This window comes from Heterodontus francisci, chromosome 1 (genome assembly GCF_036365525.1).
Source record: "Heterodontus francisci isolate sHetFra1 chromosome 1, sHetFra1.hap1, whole genome shotgun sequence".
Taxonomy (NCBI): domain Eukaryota; kingdom Metazoa; phylum Chordata; class Chondrichthyes; order Heterodontiformes; family Heterodontidae; genus Heterodontus; species Heterodontus francisci.
Genome location: NC_090371.1, coordinates 88,022,673 through 88,049,594, shown reverse-complemented (window position 1 = coordinate 88,049,594; position 26,922 = coordinate 88,022,673). Strand labels below are relative to the sequence as shown.

The window sequence follows — 26,922 nt, the reverse complement described above, 5'->3', positions numbered from 1 at the left end:
AATGAGTAGCCCTTATCTCCAACAGTTCAACCTTGAAGGCGTGTGGGAGTACGTAAAACTTGGGTTTCTGGGAGTGTCTGAGTATGTAGGCTGCTTCCAGGGTACTGATCACACACCTGCATGATCCATTAGCAGTGGTCACAGACCACTTGGACGTTGATGGAATGGAAGCCCTTTCTGTTAATGAAGGCCACTGGCTGGCCTGTGGGAGCCTTGATGGCCACATGCATGCAATCTATCACACCTTGCACCTGGGGGAATCTAGCGATAGCCCTGAAACTGATGGCTCCCTCAGACTGACTGGATCAGTGCGATAATGGATGTATTGGCTGGCACTCCTGAAGAGGGCATCGGTCACCACCTTGATGCAATGATGTGCCGCTGATTGGGAAATGCCACACTTAGCTCCAGTGGATCCTTGGAATGAACTGGAAGCGTAGAAGTTAAGGGCCGCGGTGACCTTCACCATCACTGGCATCCCATCTGTCTTTAGGGCACAATGATCAGAAGAGGCGCAGTCTTCAATGACACTGCCATTCTGTCACTTGGAGGTGGCTCACTTCTGTATGTACACCCTTGCTACAGGGTACTTTTTTTGTGCTGGAGCCTGTTTGTTGTCCCCTCTGCAGCCATCTCCCGGTTCCCTACCCCGAAGTTGCTTCTGCAAGTGGTCATGAGATTGCTTCTGTCTGGAGGACCTGCCTCCTGAATGGACAATGCCATGGCAGGTAGACACTCCTGTTATCAAGGCCACTTTCCCAGACGCTTCCTCCAACCACCCCACCCCACACCCTCTAACTCCCCTTTCAATCCACCCAAATGCCAGAAGCCAGATGGCACGGTGGAAGTACAATCCCAAAGCCCTTGCACCTGAACTCCCCCTCCTCACAACAATGTGCTACGGCTGTGATTCTCTATCCTTCCTGTGAAGGCACGCTGCCTCACCGGACAGCTGCCGAATTCAGCACTGAAATGATCTGCCGCCTCTTTGCTGCCCTGATATACCTGCTGGGGCTCTGATGCTCCACGTCTTCAGTGCACTTTGTGCAAAATGGAGACAGACCTGTAAAATCCCGGTCAATTGCCTTAATTACTTTGTTTTCAGATCCATGCACCCTTTCGACTCAAAATGTCGTCCGTCCCTCGTAAAATCTGCACCCGTGTGATGACGTGGGAACAAAGTTACAGACACCTGCCTCCAAGGTTGTCCGCAAAGGGGCTGGGAAATCCTGGCCATTGTTGCAGAAAACTATCCCAGATCCACTGAAGAAATTCATTACCTTTCTGACTGTGCTAGTCTACTTGTCCCAATCTATATGAAAGTAAAAATCGCCCATTATTTGAGGATATAACAAGCAGAGTGGATAAAGGGGAACTGGTAGATGTAGTGTATTTGGATTTTCAGAAGGCTTTCAATAAGGTGCCACATAAAATTTTATTGCACAAATAAAAGCTCAGGGTATTGGGGGTAATGTGTTGGCATGGATTGAGGATTGGCTAACACCCAGAAGGCAGTGGGTCAGGACTAATGGGTCTTTTTCAGGTTGGAAAGACGTAACTAGTGGGGTGCCACAAGGATTGGTACTAGGGCCTCAACTATTTACTACCTATATTAATGACTTGGAGGAAGGGACAGAGTGTAGTGTATCCAAATTTGCTGACGATACAAAAATAGGTGAAAAGGCATGTTGTGATGAGGACACAAAGAATCTGCAAAGGGATATAGATAGGTTAAGTGAGTGGGCAAAAACTTGGCAGATGGAGTTCAATGTGGGAAAGTGTGAGGTCATCCACTTTGGTAGGAAGAATAAAAAGGCAGAGTATTATTTAGATGGAGAAAGACTACAAAATACTGCAGTACAGAGGGATCTGGGTGTTCTTGTGCATGAAACACAAAAAGTTAGCATGCAGGTACAGCAAGTAATTAGGAAGGCAATTGGAATTTTGGCCTTTATTGCTAGGGGTTAGAGTTTAAAAATAGGGAGGTCTTGTTACAACTGTACAGGGTGTTGGTGAGGCCACACCTGGAGTACTGCGTACAGTTTTGGTCCCCATATTTAAGGAAGGAATTACTAGCACTGGAAGCAGTTCAGAAAAGATTCACTAGGCTGATTCCTGGAATGAAGGGGTTGTCTTACCAAGAAGAGCTAAACAGGTTAGGCCTTTATTCATTGGAGTTTAGAAGAATGAGAAGTGATCTTTTTGAAACATATAAGATTCTAAGGGGGTTTGACAGGGTAGATGTTGAGAATAGGTTTCCACTGGGTGGGGGAATCTCGAACTAGAGGATATAGTTACAGAATAAGAAGTTACATATTTAAAACTGAGATGCAAAGGAATTTCTTCTCTCAGAGGGTGGTGAATCTCTGGAATTCTCTACCTCAGAGAGTTGTGGAGGCTCGGCCACTAAATGTATTTAAGGAGGAGGTAGACAGATTTTTGAAATCTTGGGGAGTCAAAGGTTATGCGGAGCAGGCCCGAAAGAGGAGTTGAGGCCTGGGACAGATCAGCCATGATCTTATAGAATGGCGGGGCAGGCTTGAGGGGCTGAACGCCCTACTCCTGCTCCTATTTCTTATGTTCTTATTATAACCACTCTGTCTTTGCTACATGCTTGCCTAATCTTTACATTTATGCAATCTACCACTTCACAGTTGCTACTCGGGGGCCTATACACAACTCCCACTGGTCTTAAATCCTTTTCTATTTCTTGATTCTTCCCATAAAGTCTCCACTGCCTGCTTACTTCTCATTATATCCTCTCATCATTGAACTAATTTCATGCTTAATCACTAATGCTACTCCTTCCCCTCTACCATTTTCCCTATCTTTCCAGTAGACCATATAATCTAGTATATTTAGTTCCCAGTCCTGACCATATTGCATTTGTCTCAGTAACGGCTACCATATCACACCCTCCAAATTGAATTTGTGCCTGCAAGTCATTCAATTTGTCCCTTATGCTCCATGCGTTTCTATGAAGAACGCATATTTGGGACACATACCCTAACCTGTCCTTCAGCTCGAATGTTTCACTCACGTATTATTTTTTCTACCGGTTTAATCACAACCCATCTTTTAGTTTTACTTTGACCTACAGTGCCCAAAATACAATTTCTGACAGTTATTCTATTCTCTTATTTTTGAACTATTAATAATAGTACTTTTTCCACCTGAGCTCTCCCTGCCATTTATTAGTTTAAAGTCCTTATGACCGCTCTCAAATGCCTTCACATCCTTACCAGAGTGTGGTGCCCAGAATTGGACACATTACTCCAAATGAGGCCGAACCAGTGTTTTCTAAAGGTTCACCAAAACTTCCTTGCTTTTGTAATCTATGCCTCTCTTTATAAAGCCCAGATGCCTATACACCTTGTGAGCCACTTTCTCAAGTGAAGTGAAGTCTATCACCATCCTCTTTCCAATTCACAATACTACAACAATCTTTATCCTTCCCCTCACAAGTAAGAAGTACATTGTACTTGTTTAATAGGACCAGCTTCTGTGGATCCTCATTTTCTATCTCCCTGGGTTCCCCTTACTCAGCACACTATTGGTCACACCCCTCCCTGAACCTGTACCTCTCCAAGAGGTGTGACTAAAGTCTGGAGCAAACTGTTCAGATACGCTACCCCTCCTTTAACTGTGGGAGTGTCTCCAACGCACACATCAGCACAAAGACTCTGAGCCAGACAGATTTGGATGGGAGATATCTACTGCAGATGTGCTCGCGAGGGACAGTCTCACTGTCCACGAACTCTTAGATACTACAGCCTAGACACAAATTTGGAATAGCTTTGCACAGTGATCCAACTGGTTGACCATATTCACATTACAACTGTATTAAAGTAAAGATATACAAGTAGGAACGACTCAGTTTGTGTAAAACCGAATAAATGACATACAGGAACTGAATGTGCCAGTCTGATTTGCCTGGAATTTCTGAGGGCATTGTTTGGATCCCCTGCCGTAACTTTAGTGGAAGATCAATGGAATGCCTGGGCAAATGATGCAACTGAATACAAATTAACGTTTATGACATTCCTTCAGGGGATCTAATGATCTTCCAAAGAAGCTATAGCAACCTCTACCACCTAAAACAACAAAGGCTGCAGGCACATGGGAACATCGCCTTCAAGTTCCCCTTCAAGTCACACACTACCCAGACTTGGGAATATATTGCTGTTCCTTCACTGTCGCTGGGTCAAAATTCTGGAACTTCCTCCTGAACAGCACTGTGGGTGTACCTGCACCACATGGAATGCAACAGTTCAAAAAGGTATCTCACTACTACCTTCTCAATGGCAATTAGAGGACAATAAATGCCAGCCTTGCCAGCAACACCCACATCCCACAAACAAATAAAAAAATGAGGAAAATCCTGTATAAATTCCTCTCCATTATGCTTTGCAGAAGCATCTAGACTAAATGCATTTTGCAGTTCCTTACCATACATTTTGCCATTAATTGTGCATTTGTTGAATTGCATGATGTTCTGTGTCAAAGTCCCTGTTTTATCAGAGAATATATACTGGATTTGTCCAAGCTCCTCAGTCAATGTAGTAGTACGTGCTAATGCAGGAATGTCCTTCTTTGGGTAATACATTTTGCTATCCCAATCAATATAGAAGCTGCTGCCCAATCGTATTATTTCAATACTAGTGAAAAAAAGAAAAACAGTAGAAAAATCAATTATTTTCTTTAAAACATTGATAATTTCTGTGCAAAATAAAACAATTGGGTCTTTTAGGAGTAAGATTAAAACATATTCTTAAATTTTATTCTCTTCTTAATGATGTATATTGTATTACAATAAGTCGTGTTCTTAACGTATACTTGAACTGCTCATACTTTAATCAGTTCTGGTGCAGAAAATGATGGACTTGCTGGAGCAGTGAAAATGAAGGTCTAAACCGATGAAAAAATCACTGAGGTTAATCAAAACTTGTTTCTTTACCCTAGCATAAGTCTTGTCTTTTAATGCCTGCATGTTATTGAACACCAAGAGATATGAGCCACGGTGATTAATCGGTGATACTTGTCCTTTGAGCTGAAAGGTATGCCTGAAGTATGCTACATTTTGTCATAATGAGAAGTAGTATTATCTATAATCTGAAATACCACATCACTTTAGTTTCACAAAGCTACAATCAAGTCAACAATATTTGTGGATGATTCTCATCCCATACGCATGACCAATGCGTCATGTCTTGAATGTTACTGATCTAAAGATTTATTTATGTAAATTAAAAACTATCTCATTTTGTCTCTAATCATATCTTGATGCTTGTTTTCTGAGATCTAATTAGTTTCTACCAATCTGTTACAAGAGTCAGTGGCTCTGAATTTTCTGTGCCTGCTTTGCCTCTACACCTAGCCCCAAGCTATTTCTCAAGATCAGGGCATTTAAAGATTCGGAGGGTTGATGTTCCATTTACGGCAGGGCTAGGTCACCTAACTCAAGTGGAGAGGAGGGAAGTGGGCGAGGTGCGGGAAAAACAATCACTCCATTCCTTGTCAAAGGTAAGTGGATCCCGACTGTCCTGGAGAGGCATATGAGAAATTTTAAAAACTTGCAGGTTGCCTATTTGCTTGGTTTCTGCAATGCAATTGACCAATAGGGGAGGCACTGGGGTAGTGGTAAAATCACTGGACTAGTAATCCAGATTAGCGGCAGGTAATCTCCAATAATATCCTACTGTCCCATCTACTATTGAGGAATTATGGTTCCAAAATAAATTTTTCATACGAAGTGTTGAATAAACATGCAGAATAGCGGAGGCAAAGGCATAGAATCATTTAAGAAACAACTGGATACTACAAGGGAGCGGCATCAGGATCTGTCTACTTGAATGATTCAAGCTGGGCTAAATGACTTTCTTCATCTTTAATTATCTTGTGATCCCGACTTCCAAGACCAAAAAACTCACTTTGTAGACGGGCAAGTATAACACCCTAAATGAAAACAGAAAATGCCGAAAATGCTCAGCAGGTCAGGCAGCAACTGTGGAGAGAAAAACAGAGTTAATGTGGGAAATTTTAATATTTTGAGCTGCCAGAAGTGTGAACTTCACTTGCCCCTCTTGGAGGGTGCCCACTCCCTGGTGTTGCAGTCTCTGTTAGCGGTGGCACTGCTGAGCTGCAAGCCCTCTGTTTGGGCTAGTGGGGGGTGGGCCACCATCCTTAACTGGGCAGCAGCCCCAATGGCAGCACCTTAACTGGCCACTGCCAGCATTATGTCACCCTGGGACCCGCCGCCAGCCGAAGCAGGGTTGGCTCCTGCTTCTGGCCCTGGCAGTGGTACTTCGCCGTTAGCCTCAAAATTCAGCCCTATGTTTCAGGTCGGTGACCCTTCATTAGAACTGGGGAGAATTTTTAAATTGCGGTACCGCTTAACTGGGAGCCAGTGTAGGTCAACAAACACAGGGGTGATGGGTAAACGGGATCTGGTGCGAGTTAGGAAAGGGGAAGCAGAATTTTGATGATCTCAACTTTATGGATGGTAAAATGTGGGATGCTGGCCAGGAGTGTGTTGGAATAGTCAAGTCGAGAGGTAACAAAGGCATGGATGAGGGTTTCAGCAGAAGTTAAACTGAAGCAGGGACAGAGTCGGAGATGTTATGGAGGTGGAAATAGGAGTTCTTAGTGATGGCGGGGAGGTGTGATTCAGAAATTCACCAAGGTTGTTAGCAGTCTGGTTCAGCCTCAGACAGTTGCAATGCAACAGGACAGCTACCCATACACACTAAACATTATACCTAAATTGTCCTTTGTCAAAACACTTTTTTTGCATTTGTTTGTTACCAAGCTAATAGGGTTAATAATGCAGCATGCTGTGGTGTCTAAATCCCAGTTCTCAGTTTAAAAATAAACATAGAAACAAAGAAAATAGAAGCAGAAGTAAGCCATTCGGCCCTTCGGGCCTGCTCCGCAATTCAAAAAAGATTATGGCTGATCGTCTAATTCAGTACCCTGTTCTCGCTTTCTCCCCATATCCTTTGATCCCTTTGGCATTAAGAAATATATCTATCTCCTTCTTGAATACTTTTAGTGACTTGGCCTCCACTGCCTTCTGCGGTAGAGAATTCCACAGGTTCACCACCCTCTCAGTGAAGAAATTTCTCCTCATCTTGGTCCTAAATGGCATACCCCATATCCTGAGACTGTGACCCCTGGTTGTGGACTCCCCAGCTATCGGGAACATCCTGCCTGCATCTAGCCTGTCTAGTCGTGTTAGAATTTTATAGGTTTCTGAGATTACCTCTCATTCTTCTAAACTCTAGTGAATTTAAGCCTAGTTGACCTAATCTCTCCTCATACGTCAATCCTGCCATCCCAGGAATCAGCCGAGTAAATCTTCTTTGCACTCCCTCCATGGCAAGAACATCCTTCCTCAGATAAGCAGACCAAAACTGCACACAATACTCCAGATGTGGTCTCACCAAGGCCCTGTTTAACGGCAGACATCCTTGCTCCTGTACTCAAATCCTCTTGCAATGAAGGCCAACATACCATTCGCCTTCCTAACTACTTGCAGCACCTGAATGCTTGCTTTCAGCGACTGGTGTGCAAGGATACCCAGGTCTCGTTGTACCTCCCCCTTTCCCAATCTACCACCATTCAGATAATAATCTGCCTTTCTGTTTTTACAACCAAAGTAGATAACCTCGCATTTATCCACATGAACTGCATCTGCCATGCATTTGCCCACTCACCCAACTTGTCCAAATCACATTGGAGCCTCTTTGCATCCTCCTCACAGTTCACATTTCCCTCCAGGTTTGTGTCGTCTGCAAACTTGGAAATGTTACATTTAGTTCCCTCACCCAGGTCATTAATATATATTGTGAATAGCTGGGGCCCAAGCACTGATCCCTGCAGTACCCCACTAGTCACTGCCTGCCACGCGGAAAAAAGAACCGTTCATTCTAACCTCTGTTTCCTGTCTGTCAACCAATTCTCAATCCATGCCAGTACATTACCTCCAATCCCATGTGCTTTAATTTTTCACACTGACCTCTTATGTGGGACCTTATCAAAAACTTTCTGAAAATCCAAATACACCACATCCACTGTTCTCTCTTAGCTATTCTACTAGTAACATCTTCAAAAAACTCCAGTAGATTTGTTAAGCATGATTTCCCTTTCGTAAACCCATGCTGACTTTGTCCAATCCAGCTTCTGCTTTCCAGGTGTTCTGCTATCACATTCTTTATAACAAACTCCAGCATTTTCCCCACTATTGATGTAAGGCTAACTGGTCTGTAATTCCCTGTTTTTTCTGTCCCTCCGTTTTTTAAATAGTGGGGTTACATTTGCCACCCGCCAATCTGTAGGGACTGCTCCAGAGTCTACAGAATTTTGGAAGATGACCACTAATGTATCCACTATTTCCAGGGCCACTTCTTTTAGTACTCTGGGATGTAGATTATCAGGCCCTGGGGATTTGTCAGCCTTTAACCCCATTAATTTCCCTAGCACGATTTTTTTTACTAATACTGATTTCCTTCAGTTCCTCCCTCTCATTAGACCATTGGTTCCCTAACATTTCTGGGAGGTTATTTGTGTCCTCCTTTGTGAAGACAGACCAAAGTATGTGTTTAATTGTTCTGCCATTTCTTTGTTCCCCATTATAATTTCCCTCGTTTCTGACTGTAAGGGACCTACATTTGCCTTCACTAATCTTTTTCTCTTCACATATTTATAGAAGCTTTTACAGTCAGTTTTTATGTTCCCTGCAAGTTTACTCTCACACCCCACTTAATCAACCTCTTTGTCCTCCTTTGCTGAATTCTAAACTGCTCCTAATCCTCAGACTTGCTGCTTTTTCTGGCAATTTTATATGCCTCCTCTTTGGATCTAATACTACTCCTAATTTCTTCTGTAAGCCACATCTTCAGACAACTTTTTTAACATATTGAATAATATGAATGAATATGAATTGAAAGTACTGGGTTCTTTTGTGGTTCACATTTGTGGCTATTTTGAGCAGTTTTAGTTTGCACCTTTAATGCGAACATAGATATTGGTTGGAGTTAAGAGGGTAAATTTACAATTTGCTGCTAGGATGTAAAGTGGCATGGATTGGCCACCAATAAAAGAAAGGCTGCGTTTGCTGATAACGCTACCACTAGGTGATGCTGCACAGTCTGCGACTTCAGGTAGCTGCCAGGACTAAAGATGGCGCTGTTCAAATAATCACACGAGGGCAACCTAACCTAAACACATGGCAGCACACAATGGCCGGAGGGAGAGAGTGTGCGAACGGGCCAGGGACGGGGGGGCGGGGAGCAGAGCGGGCCGGGTACGGGGAGGAGCTGAGCGGGTCGGGGACGGGGCGGGGGGAGCGGAGCAGGCCGGGGAGGGGGTGAGCGAGCGGGTCGGGAACGGGGGGGTGGGGCTGGGGAGCGGAGCGGCCACAAAGAGCGGCGAGGGGGGGGAGCGGGGTGGCCAGAGAGAATGGCGTGAGAGCGGAGAGCGCGGAGTGGCCAGAGAGGGCAGCAAGGGGGGGGGGGGGGGGTGGCGGAGCGGCCTAAAAGAGTGATGAGGGGAGCAGCGGAGCGGCTGGAGAGAGCTGCGAGGCGGGGGGGAGTGAAGCAGCCGGAAAGCGCATGCGCAGAGGCCGACCAGGTGCATTGCCCGAAGATGCACAAGTCAAGCGATGACATCATCGGCGCATGCGCTAACCAGTGCTGGCAAGTTGGAACGCTGCGCATGCGCAGAGAGCAGGAGCCCATCTGCGCACCTTGGCGCAGCCTGATGACATCAGTGGCCGGCTGCGTTGTCAGGAATCACTTTGTAAAAGAAATTAAAATTGGCAGTTTCTGTAACAGATGGATTGATCACAATGCCCATTTTAGACTGGCAGCAGATCTCCAATTCTTCAAGTTAACAGAACACAGTCAAGAAAGTGTTACAATAGTGCCTCTGTTTTTTGTTAAATATATTTTTTGAGGAATCATTTTTGAAAGATTGAAGAAATGATAAACTTTGGGATTTTTCAAAGGGGGTCATGCAAAGGCCACTTGACTTTGAAAAACAGTCCCTCGAAATGTTTTTTAAAAGGGTTCTGAGAAGTCTTGTGAGGAAAATAAGCCTTTCTGAGAAACCACTTGACTTCCAGCGACAACAACAAGTCTTCGTGGGAAAGCACCTGACTTCCAGCTCAATAAACAACAGAGAAATTTGGACACCTGGAGAAGTTGTTTACAAAGAAATGACAGGTGAAGACTGATGGAGGTTGACCTCTTGTTGTTGGTTTCACTTTTGAATTGTTTTGAGCTGGAGTTGAACTGTATGAAAAGCAAGAGAACTTCCAAGGAGAGATGATAACTTCCAAGAAGAGAAGAAAACTGCCAAGGAGAGAAGAGAATTCCCAAGGAAGGAGCCCACAACCCAGCTCAGCTTTCCAGCACCTCTCTAAAAGACCCTGAGAAGACCACTGTGTCAACTCATCTCATCTCTTTGAAGAACAGCCTGCTAAATTAATTCTCAACGCAACCTGAAAACTGTTCTAAAAGATCCCAGTGTCCTGTCTATGTATACTCGGAGACCAGACTGTATGCCAGTTTTGGAACAGAACATATCTCATCTGCTGTTTCTTCGAGAATGAGCGAGAATTCCGCCCAAGTGTTTTTTTTGGTAATAGAGCTCTAACATCAAAAATCCCTTTATTTATGTGTTTGTGTGTGTATGTGTGTGTGTGAGTGTGAGGGGCTAAGGTTAAAAGGGAACTTTAATATTTCAATCTGTGTGTTTATGCTTTACTTCATTACTGGTTAAGGCTTGTTTTATAATAAACTGACAATTTTGTTCTTTATTAAAGCAACTTGGTCTGGTGTTTTGTTCTGGGTTAAAAATAGAGTCTATGATTGACCATATCGGTAAGTGGGAAAAAATTTAAATATATGTTGTGACCCTTGGAGAACTGGAACTAGAATAAACAGTGCACTCCTCTCGCCTCAGTTTCACAAAAGATATTGCTATTCTGTCATCCCCATGTCCACCTGCAGTTTCTCAGGTTCTTGGCAAATGCTCTTTACCAGATTCTGGTCCCAGCCCCAACTACTAGTTTCTCTCTAGATGGTTCGGAGAAGTGAACTGCCACTTGCTGTTAAAACTACTGGGCAGTACAAGATTTCTTAGAGTAATTCAGTGGAATTCCAAGGTCGACTGGACAGCAGGTATGGAGCAGCAAAAACTTGTTTCCCAACATTCAAAGAAAAACAGACCATCCATGTGACATCGGAGGCTGGATTGGGAGAATGCATCAGTCTTTAATTTCTTTGCATATAAAGTAATTGAAATATTTGTGGTGGTTGCACACATCTAAAGAGAATGCTGGTGCCTGAGAGCAAAATTCTGCCTTGGCATCCCAGGACAGATTAGACACCTTCATGGGAGGTGAAAGAAAAAGGAGAGTGTGACAGAGGTATCAAAAGGAAATGAGAGCAGTTGACATAAAAAAGTGAGAAAACAAAATGCAGATTTACAGATAAAGAGAAACATTGAGAGAAACTTACAGAGAAAGTGAGAGCTATGCAGCAGTGGAGACAGAAGGAAGAAGAGAATTATAGAAAGAGAAGACAGAAATAGTAAGAAAGCTAGCTGGATGTTGAACATTAAATAGATGATAAAACAGAGTGATAGACATACAGAAAAAAATGAAAGATATACGGGAGTGGAAATAGAGAATTACAAAAAGAGGGGGCAGAAAGAGGTGTAGGTAGAAAGATAAGTAGATGATGAAAGTGTGTCAGAGAGAAACAGAAGAAAAGAAAAAGAATTGGACGGTGGGAGAGAAGCAACCAGAAAGATATAGAAAAAGATACACATTTGAGCCAATACTGTGGGAGATCAACTAGTATATTCAGTGAATGATATATGCATTCAAAGAACTTATTAAATAATACTGGGCTGGAAGTTAAAACACCTACCTCACATAAAGAGAAATTGGGACAACAGTATTCAGAATGATCACATATGACCAGAACATAAGGAATCCAGAGAAGGAAGAATTTGTTGTGTCATAGTCCCAAGGCAAGTAGATCTGAAAGTAGTACCCTTTATAAGATTCCCAGATACCATTTCCAATAGCCAGTACTGTACACATGATGACGAGGAAGCCAAAAATCTGCAATCACAGAACAAAACACCAATGTTATTTTGAGATCAGCAGTAAATAATGCCTACCTGATTAGTTATTTTGATTTGGGGGTATGGGGTTCTCCGATTTAACATAAGTAAGGAATGGTGGAAAACTTGGAGAAATAGCTGTTTACATTGATCTTCCACCAAAGTTAGGGCAGAGATAGGGAGAACCCCCGTTAAAATTACTGCCATTGGACTTAACTCAAAGGAAACTGTGACTACTTAAAACACAGACATAGTGCAAACTAACATTGAGAAGTACATGCACTTCTTTAAAACAGGGCCATAGGTAAAGGCTCTTCTAAAATATCAATACTTTTTCAACTTCAGGAGAAGCAAGTTAAATTTTGGGGGTATTTATTTCCAGGTGCCTTTCCCTTAAGTACACAATGTATTCCTGTGAAATTAAATTTAAACTCATATGGCATGAATTCTGATTGCACTGAACTGAGCAAAGGGAAATGGTAGCAATGTGGTAGTTACTGCACTAGTAATCCAGAGACCTTGATTAATGCTTTGGCGACAGGAGTTCAAATCCTACCATGGTAACTGGGGGCATTTAAACTTAATTAATAAATCTGGAATTAAAAAGCTAGTCAGATCATGAAACTGCTGAATTGTGAAAACCCATCGGGTTCACTAATATCCTTCAGGGAAGGAAATTTGCCATCCATACCTGGTCTAGCTGACTGATTACAAACCCACAACAATGTGGGTGACTCTTAACTGCCCTCTAAAGTGGCCGAGCAAGTCACTCAGTTGCATCAAATGTCGACAGAAATGTCAAATAAGAATAAAACTGGACAGACCACCTGGCATCTTTCTAGACACCAGAATTGAGAAAGATACACATTGCACAATTGACTGTACAAAATCCTCTTCACTAATATCTGGGGACTTGTGTCAAAATTGGGAGAGCTGTCCCACAGACTAGTCAAGCAAAAGCCTGACATAGTCATGCACACTGAATCATACCTTACAGCCAATGACCCAGACTCCTCCATCACCATCGACAGGACAAACCCACTGGAGGTGGCAGTACAATGGTATACAGTCAAGAGGGAGTGGCCCTAGGAATCCTTAACAATGACTTAGGACCTCATGAAATCCCAGGACATCAGGCCAAATACGAGCAAGGAAATCTCCTATTGATTACCACATATCACCCTCCCTCAGCTGATGAATCAATACTTCTCCGTGATGAAAAGCACTGGAAGAAATACTGAGCAAGTCCACAGAATGTACTCGGGGTGGGGGACTTCAATGATTTGGTAATACCACTACGGACCGAGCTGGCTAAGTCCTGAGGACATAACTGTCAGACTGCAGCAGGTGATGAGAGAACCAACATGAGGGAAAAAATTACTTGATCTTGTCCTCCCTGATCTACCTGTTAAAGATGCATTGGTCCATGACAGTACTGGTAGGAGTGACCACCACACAGCTCTTGTGGAGATGAATTCCAGTCTTTAGTCTGAGGACACCCTCCATTGTGTTGTGTAGCAGTACCACATGGGCAGATGGTGGCATAGTGGTAATGTCACTGGACTATTAATCCAGAGACCCAGGCTAATACTGTGGGGACAAAGGTTCAAATCCCACCACAGGAGCTGGCGCAATTTAAATTCAGTTAATTAATAAAAATCTGGAATTGAAACAGTGGTATACAGTCGAGAGGGAGTTTCCCTGGGAGTCCTCAACATCGACTTGGGATCCCATGAAGTCTCATGGCATCAGGTCAAACATGGGCAAGGAAACCTCCTTTGATAACCACGTACCATCTTCCCTCAGCTGATGACTCAGTACTCCTCCATGTTGAAGACCACTTCGAAGAAGCACTGAGGGTGACAAGGGCACAGAATGTACTCTGGGTGGGGGACTTCAATGTCCATCACCAAGATTAGCACGGTAGAACCACAACTTACCAAGCTAGCCGAGTCCTGAAGGGCATATCTGACGGACTGGGCCTGTGGCAGGTGGTGAGGGAACCAACAAGAGGGAAAAGCCTATTAGACCTCGTCCTCACCAATCTACCTGCTGCAGATGCATCTGTCCATGATAGGAATGTTAGAAGTCACCACCACACAGTCCTTGTGAAAACAGAGTCCCATCTTCACACTGAGGATACCCTCCATCGTATTGTGTGGCACTACCACTGTGCTATATGGGATAGATTCAGAGCAGATCTGGCACCTCAAAACTGGGCATCCATGAGGCGCTGTGGACCAACAGCAGCAGCAGAACTGTATTCAAACATGATCTGTAACCTCATGACCCACATATGGATTCTCTACCATTACCATCAATCTAGGGGATCAACCCTGGTTCAATGAGAAGGACAGCATGCCAGGAGCAGCACCAGGCACAACAAAAACTGAGGTGTCACCCAAGCTACAACGCAGGACTACTTGCACCAAACAGCGGAAACAGCATGCAACAGACAGAGCTAAGAGATCCCACAACCAACGGATCAGATCAAAGCTATGCAGTCCTACCATATTCAGCATGAATGGTGGTGGACAACTAAACAACTAACAGGAGGTGGAGGAGGCTCCACAAATATCCCATCCTCAATGATGGGGGAGCCCAGAAGGTCAGTGCAAAAGACATGACTGAAGCATTTGCAACCAATTTCATCCAGAAGTGCCGAGTCGATGATCCACCTTGGCCTCATCCTAAGGGACCAAGCATCACAGATGCCAGTCTTCAGCCAATTCAATGCACCCCACGTAATATTTGGAAATGGCTGAATGCACTGAATACAGAAAAGGCCCTGACAACATCCCTGTAGTACTGAAGATTTGTGCTCCAGAAGTAGCCGCTAGCCAAACTGTTCCAGTACAGCTACAACACTGGCATTTACCCAGATGCCAGATCTACCTTCACCATATCATAAGGTCAGAAGTGGGGACATTTACTGATGATTGCACAGTGTTCAGTACCATTCACAAATCCTCAAATACTAAAGCAGTCTGTGCCTGCATGCAGCAAGACCTGGACAGCATTCAGGTTTGGGCTGATAAGTGGCAAGTCACATTCATGCCACGCAAGTGCCATCTCCTACAGGACCTTGATGTACTTGTCCATATATCACTGAAGGCAGCAACACAGGTAGATAAGGTGGTTAGGAAGGCATATGGGACACTTGCCTTTATTAGCTGAGGAATAGAATATAAGAGCAGGGAGGTTATGATGAAGCTGTATAAAACACTAGATAGGCCAGAGCTGGAGCACTGTGTACAGGTCTGGTCACCGCACTACAGGATGCGATTGCACTGGAGAACGTGCAGAGGAGATTTAGCAGGATGTTGCCTGGGCTGGAAGTATTTAGATGTGCACTTGAAACACCATAGTATACAAGGCTACGGGCCAAATACTGGAAAACGGGAGTAGAATAGATAGGTGCTTGATGGCAGGCACAGGCACGATGGGGCAAAGGGCCTATTTCTGTGCTGTATAACTCTAAGAGAAAATCCAACCATTTCCCTTTGATGTTTTATAGGATTACCATTGCTGAATCCCTCACCATCAACATCCTGCAGAGTTACCATTGACCAGAAACTTATATGGACCAGCCAAATAAATACTGTGGTTACAAGAACAGGTCAGAAGCTGGATATTCTGCAGAAAATAACTCACATCCTAACTCCTCAAAGCCTGTCCACCATCTACAAGGCACGAGTTAGGAGTGTGATAGAATACTCCTACTTGCCTGGATGAGTGCAGCTCCACCAACACTCAAGAAGCTCAACACCATCCAGGGCAAAGCAGCCTGCTTGATTGACACTAATTTACCGCCTTAAATATTCACTTCTTTGACTACCAGCACACTGTGGCAGTACCATCTACAAGATGCACTGCAGCAACTCGCCAAGGTTCCTTTGACAGCACCTTCCAAATCCATGATCTCTACCACCTAGAAGAACCAGGGCAGCAGCTGCAATGGGAACACCACCACTGCAAGTTCCCATCCAAGTCTCACACCATCCTGAGTTGGAACTATATCACCATTCCTTCACTGTTGCTTGGTTAAATTCAGGGAACTCCCTAACAGCAATGTGGGTAAACCTATAGCACATGAACTGCAGCGGTTGCAGAAAGCAGCTGATCACCACCCTCTCAAGGGCAATTAGGAATGGGCAATAAATGCTGCCCTTGCCAGCAAAGCTCACTTCCCAAGAACAAATAAAAAAAGTCACAAACCATCCTGATGTGGAACTATATCACCATTCCTTCACTGTCGCAGGGTCATACTCCCGAACAGCACTGTGGGCATATCTACACCACATGGACTGCTGCAGTTCAAGAAGGTGGCTCACGACCACCTTGTCAAGGGCAGTTAGGAACAGGAAAATAATGCTGGCCTTGCCAGTGACGTTCATATCCCATGAATGAATTTTTTTTAAAAGTGGTTAGACCACTAAAATTCAAATCTTGCTGAATGAGGTAAATTGTTCCATTGGAATGATGTGTCTACATCACTGGATCTACTTTCCAATGCAAAAGTCAACAACCATTTAGGACTGAGATGAGGAGGGATTTCTTCACCCAGAGAGTGGTGAACCTGTGGAATTCTCTACCACAGAAAGCAGTTGAGGCCAAATCATTAAATATATTCAAGAAAGAGTTAGATATAGTTCTTAGGGCTAAAGGAATCAAGGGATATGGGGAGAAAGCGGGAACAGGGTACTGAGTTTGGACAATCAGCTATGATAGTATTGAATGGCGGTGCAGGCTCGAAGGGCCGAATGGCCTACTCCTGCTCCTATTTTCTATGTTTCTATGTTTTTATGAAATTATAACTTGAGTTACTCCACTGTTAGGCGACATCATAATTTCCAGGGACTTATGCGCAGCTCCAACAAAAACCTCTCCGAAAGAAGAAAGGTTAATTATTGTAGCTCCATTCCCCATCCTTAGTTTCCCAAAGTATGTGTCCTTGAGTTGTTGTAGTCCTTGTGGTAATTAGCTTCCACAAGTGGCCGATAGGGAATGCCTGGATATTGATGCAGTGATTATGATGGAATTACACTATACTTCCAATTCAGGATGACTGTTTGACTTGGAACAGAACTTGGAGGTGATGATGTTCCTTTTCAATATAAGGCTGGGAGGTGCTGTCAAAGGAACCTTGCTGAGTTGCTATCGTGCATTCTGTAAATCACAAGTACTTCATCCACAGTGCACTGGCAATGGAGGGTGTGGATACCGGATCCAAAGGCATGGAGCACCAAAACAGCAAATTATTACGTTCTGGATGATGTCAAGCTTCTTGAGTGTTGTTGTGACTGCATCCTTTCACACAAGTGATAAGTATTCCATCACACACCTAATTTTAGCCTTATTACGAAGCAGTTTTGAAGGGTCAGGAGATGCTCATTACAGAGTACTTACCCTCTGCCCTCCTTCTGTAGCCACAGTGTTTATATGACTGGTCCAGTTAAGGCTCTTGGTGATCCCCAAGATGCTGATAGTGGGTGACAGGTGCTATTTAAGGTCAAGGAGTGATAGCTAAGGTTTCACTTTTCAAGATGATCGTTATGTGGCACTTACATGGTATGAATATTACTTGCCATTGTCAACCCAAGCTTGCGTGTTATCCAGGTTGTGCCGTCGGCTGGGATGGGCCACTTTGTTATCAGTGAAATTGTGAATGGAGCTGAACACTAGAATCATCACATATCATCACATCATTTTGAATGTATGACACATCAAATTTGAATTACTTCATTTAAATAGTGACAGTTTAAACTACTTGAGAAAAGTTGCAGCGAACAAAGCTTCTGTTGCAGTGCAAAATTCCCCATATTGCCAATATACTCAAATCTAGCATAGTGTGTTTCAAGAATGCTTGGCAAAATTCCAACAAAATTTTAATGCCCTTTTTAAAGTCACCTTTGAATAACCATCAAGTCGCTTCCACTCAACTGGTCTGTTTGCAAACTCTGCTACACATCAATGATTATTCATACGGTTGACCCTTAAGAAAGGAAATGGATTAATTATATGCACTTACCCATAAAACCAGAACATTCATCAGTCGATCTATATTAGTTCGTTTAAAAGCTGACAATCCACTATTCTGCATGAGTTTTGTATCCTGTCCTTGAAATAAGAAGTGATAAGTTTAATGTAAGAAATACCTTGTAACATTTTCAGAATGGTTCTACAACACCACTGCTAAAAAGCATATAGATCCTTAGCTTTATAAATAAAGGCACAGAGTATGAAAGCAAGTAAGATATAATAAACTTTTATAAATCACTTGTTAAGCCTCAGTTGGAGTTTTGTGTACAATTCTGGGCACCACACTTTAGGAAGGATGTCAAGGTTTTGGAAGGATGCAGGAGATTGACTAGAACATTATCGGGGAGGGATGAGAGCCTTCAGTTAAGTGGAGAAGCAGGGATTGCTTTTAGTAAGCAGAGAAGGTTATGGGGAAATTCAATTCAAGTGCTAAAATTATGAGGAGTTTTGATAGAATAGATTGGGAGAAATTGCTGGGAGGAGGGTCAGTAATCAGAGGTCAAAGATTTAAGATAATTGGGACTGGAGGAGATGAGAATTTCTTTTACACAAGCAGTTGTTATTGTCTAGAATGCATAACCTGAAAGGGCAGTGAAAGCAAATCTAATAGTAACTTTCAAAAGGGAATTACATATATACCTGAAAAGAAAAAATTGCAGGGCTATAGGGAAGGAGTAGGGAAGTGGGGAAAATTGAATAGCTCTTTCAAAGTGCCTGCACAGGCATGACAGACTGAAGGGGCTCCTGTGCTGTGTGATTCTAAGAAGACACTATAGTATAATGTGCAATTAAACCAACTCTTTACAACTCTGTTCATGATCCAACCTTCACTTTGGGAGGAACCTTAACAGCTCAGCACAGATGAGCAGGGGCAAAATTCTGAAAAATCTGAAACTCAACTCCAACCTGCCTACTTTCTGGAGCAGGCGATTACATGCTTTTGAGAGGTGGGTCTGTAATTTAAATTTGCCAATGAAGCTGCGTGCCTAAAATTTTAACAGACTTTTACATTTAACAGCTGCAGGCTGGGTTTCCCAGGGGTTGAGAAACCTGGAAACTAAAGGGAGGCAGGAGCTGCAATATCCAGCTGGTTAATTGCTTCCCCCCAGCCCCTCAAGCGAACCTGTCACATTGGGCTTTCCTCCCAGAAAATGGCCTCACTCCCTACAATCAACCGACCCCATCCCCGCGTGATCTAAAGTCTTCCGATCTCCAGGCTGAACCGGGATGTCTCTCTGTGGGCTGTGATCAAAAGCACTACACCCTACCACAACGTCTTTCCCCTTCCCAACCAATATCCCTCTTTTTCCTTCCTCTGTGCTCCCCAGCTGCGGCCTCCCTGCCTAAAAGCCAGTCAAGAAAAGAAAAAAATTTAAATGTCATCCTGTCATTAAATTCAACAGGATTCTGCGTTACACACATTTCTGGGATTCCCTGCCTCTACAACCGCCCCCCCTCCAACAAATATTGTGGCTTTTGACTCAAAAAATCCAGAATCCACTGTTGCCACAAATATGCTCGTAGCTCTCCCACTATTTGCTGTTAAATACTCTCCGATCAGACTTCTGCCCAGTCCAGACATTAACTGAGACTGTCAAAATTGTAAATAAATCTGGTTTCATTGTGATTGCAACTCACTCTCCCTCCTTATCCTTAACTTCTCCTTTGATACATTCAATTATGGAGAGACGGTGGTGCAGTGGTAATGTCACTGGACTAGTAATCCAGAAGCCCAGGTTAATGCCCTGGGTTCAAATCCCACCACAGCAGCTGCTGAAATTTAAATTCAATTAATAAAAAAATCTGAAATTAAAAGCTAGTCTCAGTGACGGTACCATGAAACTATCACTGATGTCATAAAAACCCATCTGGTTCACTAATTTCCTTCAGGGAAAAACTGCTGTCCTTACCTGGTCTGGCCTACATGTGACTCCAGACCCACAGCAATGTGGTTGACTCTTAACTGCCCTCTGAAATGGCCTAGTAAATCACTCAGTTATCAAGGGCATTTAGGGAAGGGCTACAAATACTGGCTTTGCCAGCGACACCCACATCCCAAGAAAGAATAAAAATTACACATTCCTCCTCAAACATCACTCTACAATTTCTACATTTGTGATCTGTTCACTTACATTTCTACTCCTAGTGGCTGTTTGATAGGCATTATATTGCACTTAATAGTTTCTTCTATGTTTACATGGTCACTTTTACTACTTCTGATGTACTCTGAGCAGAAATTCCTCCTCACCTTCATCTCAAATGGGAGACCCCTCACTCTGAAACTATGCCCCCATGAGGGAAACATCCTCTCAGCATCCACCATGTTTCAAGAAGATCACATCTTATTCTTCTAATCTCCAATGAGTATAGGCCCAACCTACTCAACCTTTCCTCATAAGGCAACCCCTTTATCCCAGAAATTAACCTCGTGAAGCTTCTCTGAACTGCCTCCAATGCAAGTATATCGCTCCTTAAATAAGGAGACCCAAACTGTACACAGTACTCTAGGAGCGGTGTCACCAACGCCCTGTACAGTTGTACTTTTATACTCCATTCGCCATGCAATAAAGGTCAACATCCAATTTGCCTGCCCAATTACTTGTTGTACCTGCATGCGTTTTATGCTTCATGTACAAGAATACCCGGATCTCTCTGTACCGCAGCATTCTGTAGTCTCTCTCCATTTAAATAATATTCTGCTTTTCTATTCTTCACACCAAAGTGGATAACCTCACACGTTCCCACATTATACTCCATATGCCAAATTGTTGCCCATTACCTAACTTACCAATATCTCTTTGAAGACTCTTTGTGTCCTCCTCACAATTGGCTTATCTTTGTAACGTCCGCAAATTTTTCTGCAATACACTCTGTTCCTTCATCCAAGTCATTAATCTAAATCATAAATAGTTGAAGCCCCAGCAATGATCCCTGTAGCACCCTACGAGTTACAGTTTCCCAACCTGAAAATGCCCCATTTATCCCGACTCTGCGTTCTGTTAGTTAGCCAATCCTCTATCCATATTACCCTCAACACCATGAGCTGTTATCTTGTGCAGTAACCTTTTGTGTGGCACCTTTGCAAATGCATTTTGGAAATCTAAATGTACTACATCGACTGCTTCTCTTTATCCACCCGGCTTGTTAAATCCTTAAAGAAATCTAAAGAATTTGTAAACATTATTCCCTTTCATAAAACCATGTTGACTCGACTTGATTGTATTATGATTTTCTGAATGTCCTGCTACTATTTAATAATAGATTCCAGCATTTTCCCAAATACAGATGTTCATGTTAGGCTAACTGGTCTATAACTTCTCGCTGTCTCCCTCCTTTCTTGACAGGGGCTTTATTTTTGCGATTTTCCAATCCACTGGAACCTATCCAGAATCGAAGAAATTTTAGAAGATTACAACCAATGCATCCATTCTCTCTGCAACCACTAAAAGCAAATTGAAACAAACTTCTCTGCTTGCAAAACTAGCTTCAACTTCATTAACCTTCTTACTACCACCTCAGGTAAAGCCCAGAAGTACAACTTGAACCCAAGCTCAGCTAGCTCCTGTTTGAGAACATGAGCCTGCATTCATATCATAGCCAGTCTCTTCCCCGTCTCACTCTTCTGCTGCAGAAAGCCTTATCTATGGACATGAAATTGGGCTCAGAAGGGCCCGCTGTTAAGGCGCTATAGATGCTGTTCAAGGACCAAATGCAATCCAATACAGGCGTACATGCTTCCACTGCAAACCACACCGGGTGTCATATTGGTGATGCGTTAGCACGCATTCAGCGTCTAACAGTGCCAATTTGAAGCTCAACGTTCCAGCCAACGCCCTCACACAATTGAACATGCATTCTGCAGCAGGAAGAACACCCACCAGCCCTATTTAAAGGGATCATCAACTAGTTACAGGTTAATTGCCGGGTGATTTCTTCTGGCTGTTGCTACGATTTTACAAGTGCTTGGTGCTTTCTTCAGTTCTTTAAAGTTGCAGGCCGACAGGTGGTTGTGTGGCAGATGTAGTGGAACGTATTGCTAACTTGAAGGCTTCTGCAAAAACCAGTTGCTCCCAGACATGACGCGGGCAATCCCCTTGGAATACAGCATGCTAGGGAAAATGAGCAGAGACCATGCAGCACAAGCTGCTAAAAGAGTGAGAAGGAGGTGGGGGAGAAGGGCACTCAGCAAGAATCCATTTCTACCCAGGGTATTCAGGGAGCAATTCTCCGACTTGAACCTCGGAGAGGAATGATATGCGTGACGTCGGCGCTTCAATAAGGATGTCTTCACTGAAATTTGTCACATGCTGCAGCCACAACTGCAAGCTCAGAGTAAGTCAAGGCGCACATTGCCTGTGGCTGTGACCATGGCCAGTAACTTTTATGCGTCTGGCTCCTTCCAGACTGGAGCTGGAGATATTTGTGACTGTTGAGTAAAGGAGGTCACTGAGGCTCTCTTTTTGAAGAGAGCTAATTATATTTCATTCATTCCAGCAGGCACAGTGAACACATGGCTTTGCTAGGAGTGCAGGCTTCCCCATGGTGCAGGGTATCATTGATTACATACACATCACTTTGCGGGCATCGCATGTCTACTCTGCCATATACTGGTTCCAAAACATGTTCTGCTCTTATTTTGTATGAATTCATCATGAGATGTTGGCATCACAGGCAAGGCCAGCATTTATTGCCCAACCCTAATTGCCCTTGGTACTGAACCACCTACTTGAACCGCTGCAGTCCATGTCGTGTAGGTACACCCAGAGGGCTGTTAGAGAGGGAGTTCCAGGACTTTGACCCAGATACAGTGAAGGAGCAGTGGTATATTTTCAAGTCAGGATGGTGTGTGACTTGGAGGGGAACATGCAGATGGTGGTGCTCCCACATTCCTGCTGCCCTTGTCCTTCTAAGTGCTAAATGCAACAGGTTTAGAAGGTACTGTCGAAGGAGCCTTGGTGAGTTGCTGCAGTGCAACTTGTAGATGGTACACACTGCTGCCACTGTGCGTCAGTGGTGGAGGGAGTTAATGAATAAGATGGTGGATGGGATGCCAATCAAGCGGGCTGCTTTGCCCTGGATGTTGAGCTTCTTTGGTGGTGTTGGAACTGGACTCATTCAGGCAAATGGAGAGTATTTCATCACACTCCTAACTGTGCCTTATAGATAGTGGACAGGCATTTGGGAGTCAGGAGGTGAGTTACTAGCCACAGAATTCCCAGCCTCTGACCTGATCTTGTAACCGCAGTATTAATGTGGATGGTCCACTTAAGTTTCTGGTCAATGGTAACCCCCAGGATGTTGATAGTGGGGGTTCAACAATGGTAATGCCGTTGAATGTCAAAGGGAGATGGTTAGATTCTCTTGTTGGAGATGTTCATTGCCTGGCACTTGTGTGGTGCGAATGTGACTTGCCACTTATCAGCCCAAGCATGAATGTTGTCCAGGTCTTGTGGAAAGACATGTCTTACTAATTTGATTGAGTTTTTTGAGGAAGTGACGAAGATGATTGATGAAGGAAGGGCAGTGGATGTTATCTATATGGACTTTAGTAAAGCCTTTGTCAAGGTCCCGCATGGCAGACTGGTACAAAAGGTGAAGTCACACGGGATCAGAGGTGACCTGGCAAGATGGATACAGAACTGGCTTGGTCATAGAAGACAGAGGGTATCAGTGGATGGGTGTTTTTCTGAATGGAGGGATGTGACTAGTGATGTTCCGCAGGGATCAGTGCTGGGACCTTTGCTGTTTGTAGTAGATATAAATGATTTAGAGGAAAATGTAGCTGATCTGATTAGTAAGTTTGCGGACGACACAAAGGTTGGTGGAGTTGCGGATAATGATGAGGATTGTCAGAGGATACAGCAGGATATAGATCGGTTGGAGATTTGGGCGGAGAAATGGCAGATGGAGCTTAATCCGGACAAATGTGAGGTAATGCATTTTGGAAGGTCTAATGCAGGTGGGAAGTATACAGTAAATGGCAGAACCCTTAGGAGTATTGACAGGCAGAGAGATCTGGGCGGACAGGTCCACAGGTCACTGAAAGTGGCAACGCAGATGGATAAGGTAGTCAAGAAGGCATACGGCATGCTTGCCTTCATCGGTCAGGGCATAGAGTATAAAAATTGGTAAGTCAAGTTGCAGCTGTACAGAACCTTAGTTGGGCCACACCCAGAATATTGCATGCAATTCTGGTCACCACACTACCAGAAGGACGTGGAGGCTTTGGAGAGGGTACAGAGGAGGTTTACCAGGATGTTGCCTGGTCTGGAGGGCATTAGCTATGAGGAGAGGTTGGAAAAACTCGGATTGTTTTCACTGGAACGACGGAGGTGGAGGGGCAACATGATAGAGGTTTACAAAGTTATGAGAGGCATGGACAGAGTGGATAGTCAGAAGCTTTTTCCCAGGGTGGAAGAGTCAGTTACTAGGGGACATATGTTTAAGGTGTGAGAGGCAAAGTTTAGAGGGGATGTGCGAGGCAAGTTTTTTAGACAGAGGGTGGTGAGTGCCTGGAACGTGCTGCCAGGGGAGGTGGTGGAAGCAGATACGATAGCGACGTTTAAGAGACATCTTGACAAATACATGAATAGGAAGGGAATAGAGGGATATGGGCCCCGGAAGTTCAAAAGGTTTTAGTTTAGGCAGGCATCAAGATCGGCGCAGGCTTGGAGGGCCGAATGGCCTGTTCCTGTGCTGTACTGTTCTTTGTTTAAAGCTCTGTGCTAAGTTGGTGATGGAGTCCTCCATGCTCCTTGACACTGAATGTAGGCTTTCTGGCAGGTTTCCCAATGTACCAAGCATTTTGTTGTGCACAGCCAACAATGCTTTTCTGTCGGCTGCCCCACTGAAGTCCTCCTCTGAGCCCTCTGTAACGGAGCCTGTGTGTGACTCTGCCCTGCAGCAAACTGGCAGCTGGACGAGCCTTGCCAACAGCCATGTGGCTGCAGCACTTTCATATCCAGTGTCTCACCATGTGCAGAACCTGCCTCAAATCTGTCCTTTAAGCTATCAGTATCTGAGCTGGTGGCTGCAAGTGTGAAATCAAGGGCAAAATTTTATCTTAACAGACCCACACACAACAGGTATTGGGAACCTACTTGATCTGTCAGTGGGCATTTAACTGAGCAACAGCATTAGCATCCCATTTCCGGGTCCCAATGGAGTCATACCTGGCTCCTGTCATACCGAGTGCAAAGGAAGATGGTTGTGGTTGTTGGAGGTCAATCATCTGAGCTCCAGGACATCACTGCAGGAGTACCTCAGGGTAGTGTCCTGGGCCCAAACATCTTCAGCTGCTTCATCAACGAGGTTCCTTCCATCATAAGGTCAGAAGTGGGGATATTCGCTGATGATTGCACAATGTTCAGCACCATGCGTGACTCCTCAGATACTGAAGCAGTCCGTGTAGAAATGCAGCAAGACCTGGAAAATATCCAGGCTTGGGTTGATAAGTGGCAAGTAACATTCGCGCCACACAAGTGCCAGGCAATGACCATCTCCAACAAGAGAGAATCTAACCATCTCCCTTTGACATTCAATGGCATTACCATCACTGAATCCCCCACTATCAACATCCTAGGGGCTACCATTGACCAGAAACTGAACTGGAGTAGCCATTTTAATACTTCTTTGGCCTCCTTATCTCAAGAGACAATGGATAAGCGCCTGGAGGTGATCAGTGGTTTGTGAAGCAGCGCCTGGAGTGGCTATAAAGTCCAATTCTAGAGTGACAGGCTCTTCCACAGGTGCTGCAGAGAAATTTGTTTGTCTGGGCTGTTACACAATTGGCTCTCCCCTTGCGCCTCTGTCTTTTTTCCTGCCAACTACTAAGTCTCTTCGACTCGCCACACTTTAGCCCCGTCTTTATGGCTGCCCGCCAGCTCTGGCGAACGCTGGCAACTGACTCCCACGACTTGTGATCAATGTCACAGGATTTCATGTCGCGTTTGCAGACGTCTTTAAAGTGGAGACATGGACGGCGGGTGCGTCTGATACCAGTGGCGAGCTCGCTGTACAATGTGTCTTTGGGGATCCTGCCACCTTCCATGCGGCTCACATGGCCAAGCCATATAAATACCGTGGCTACAAGAGCAGGTCAGAGGCTAGGAATACTGAGGCGAGTAACTCACCTCCTGACTCCCCAAAGCCTGTCCACCATCTACAAGGCACAAGTCAGGAGTGTGATGGAATACTCTCCATTTGCCTGGATGGGTGCAGCTCCAACAACACTCAAGAAGCTCGACACCATCCAGGACAAAGCAGCCCGCTTGATTGGCACACCATCTACAAACATTCACTCCCTCTACCAGGACACACAGTGGCAGCAGAGTGTACCATCTACAAGATGCACTGCAGCAATGCACCAAGGCTCGTTAGACAGCACCTTCCAAACCCGCGACCTCTACCAACTAGAAGGACAAGGGCAGCAAATGCATGGGAACATCACCACCTGCAAGTTCCCCCCCCAAGTTACACACCATCCTGACTTGGAACTATATCACCGTTCCTTCACTGCTGCTGGGTCAAAATCCTGGAACTCGCTTCCTAACAGCACTGTGGGTGTACCTACCCCACACGGACTGCAGTGGTTCAAGAAGGCAGCTCACCACCACCTTCTCAAAGCCAATTAGGGATGGGCAATAATTGCTGGCCTGGTCAGCGATGCCCACATCCCATGAATGAATTTTTTAAAAAATCAATCACAGAGTGTGGGTGTGATGATGACCCGCACTCTGTTAAGGA

The 26,922-nt window shown here is 44.3% G+C and overlaps 1 protein-coding gene across 1 annotated transcript in view; it reads right to left on the bottom strand.

The window, feature by feature from the left end:
• The window catches only part of LOC137370639 (probable phospholipid-transporting ATPase IM), a 440,540-nt gene that overhangs the window by 187,811 nt on the left and 225,807 nt on the right, over nucleotides 1-26,922 (bottom strand). The window contains exons 11-13 of the mRNA XM_068032731.1: nucleotides 18,167-18,255; nucleotides 11,937-12,133; nucleotides 4,450-4,658 (exon numbers count right to left, since the gene is read on the bottom strand). Coding sequence (XP_067888832.1) covers nucleotides 4,450-4,658; nucleotides 11,937-12,133; nucleotides 18,167-18,255 — 495 coding nt within the window. The remainder of the gene's footprint in view (nucleotides 1-4,449; nucleotides 4,659-11,936; nucleotides 12,134-18,166; nucleotides 18,256-26,922) is intronic.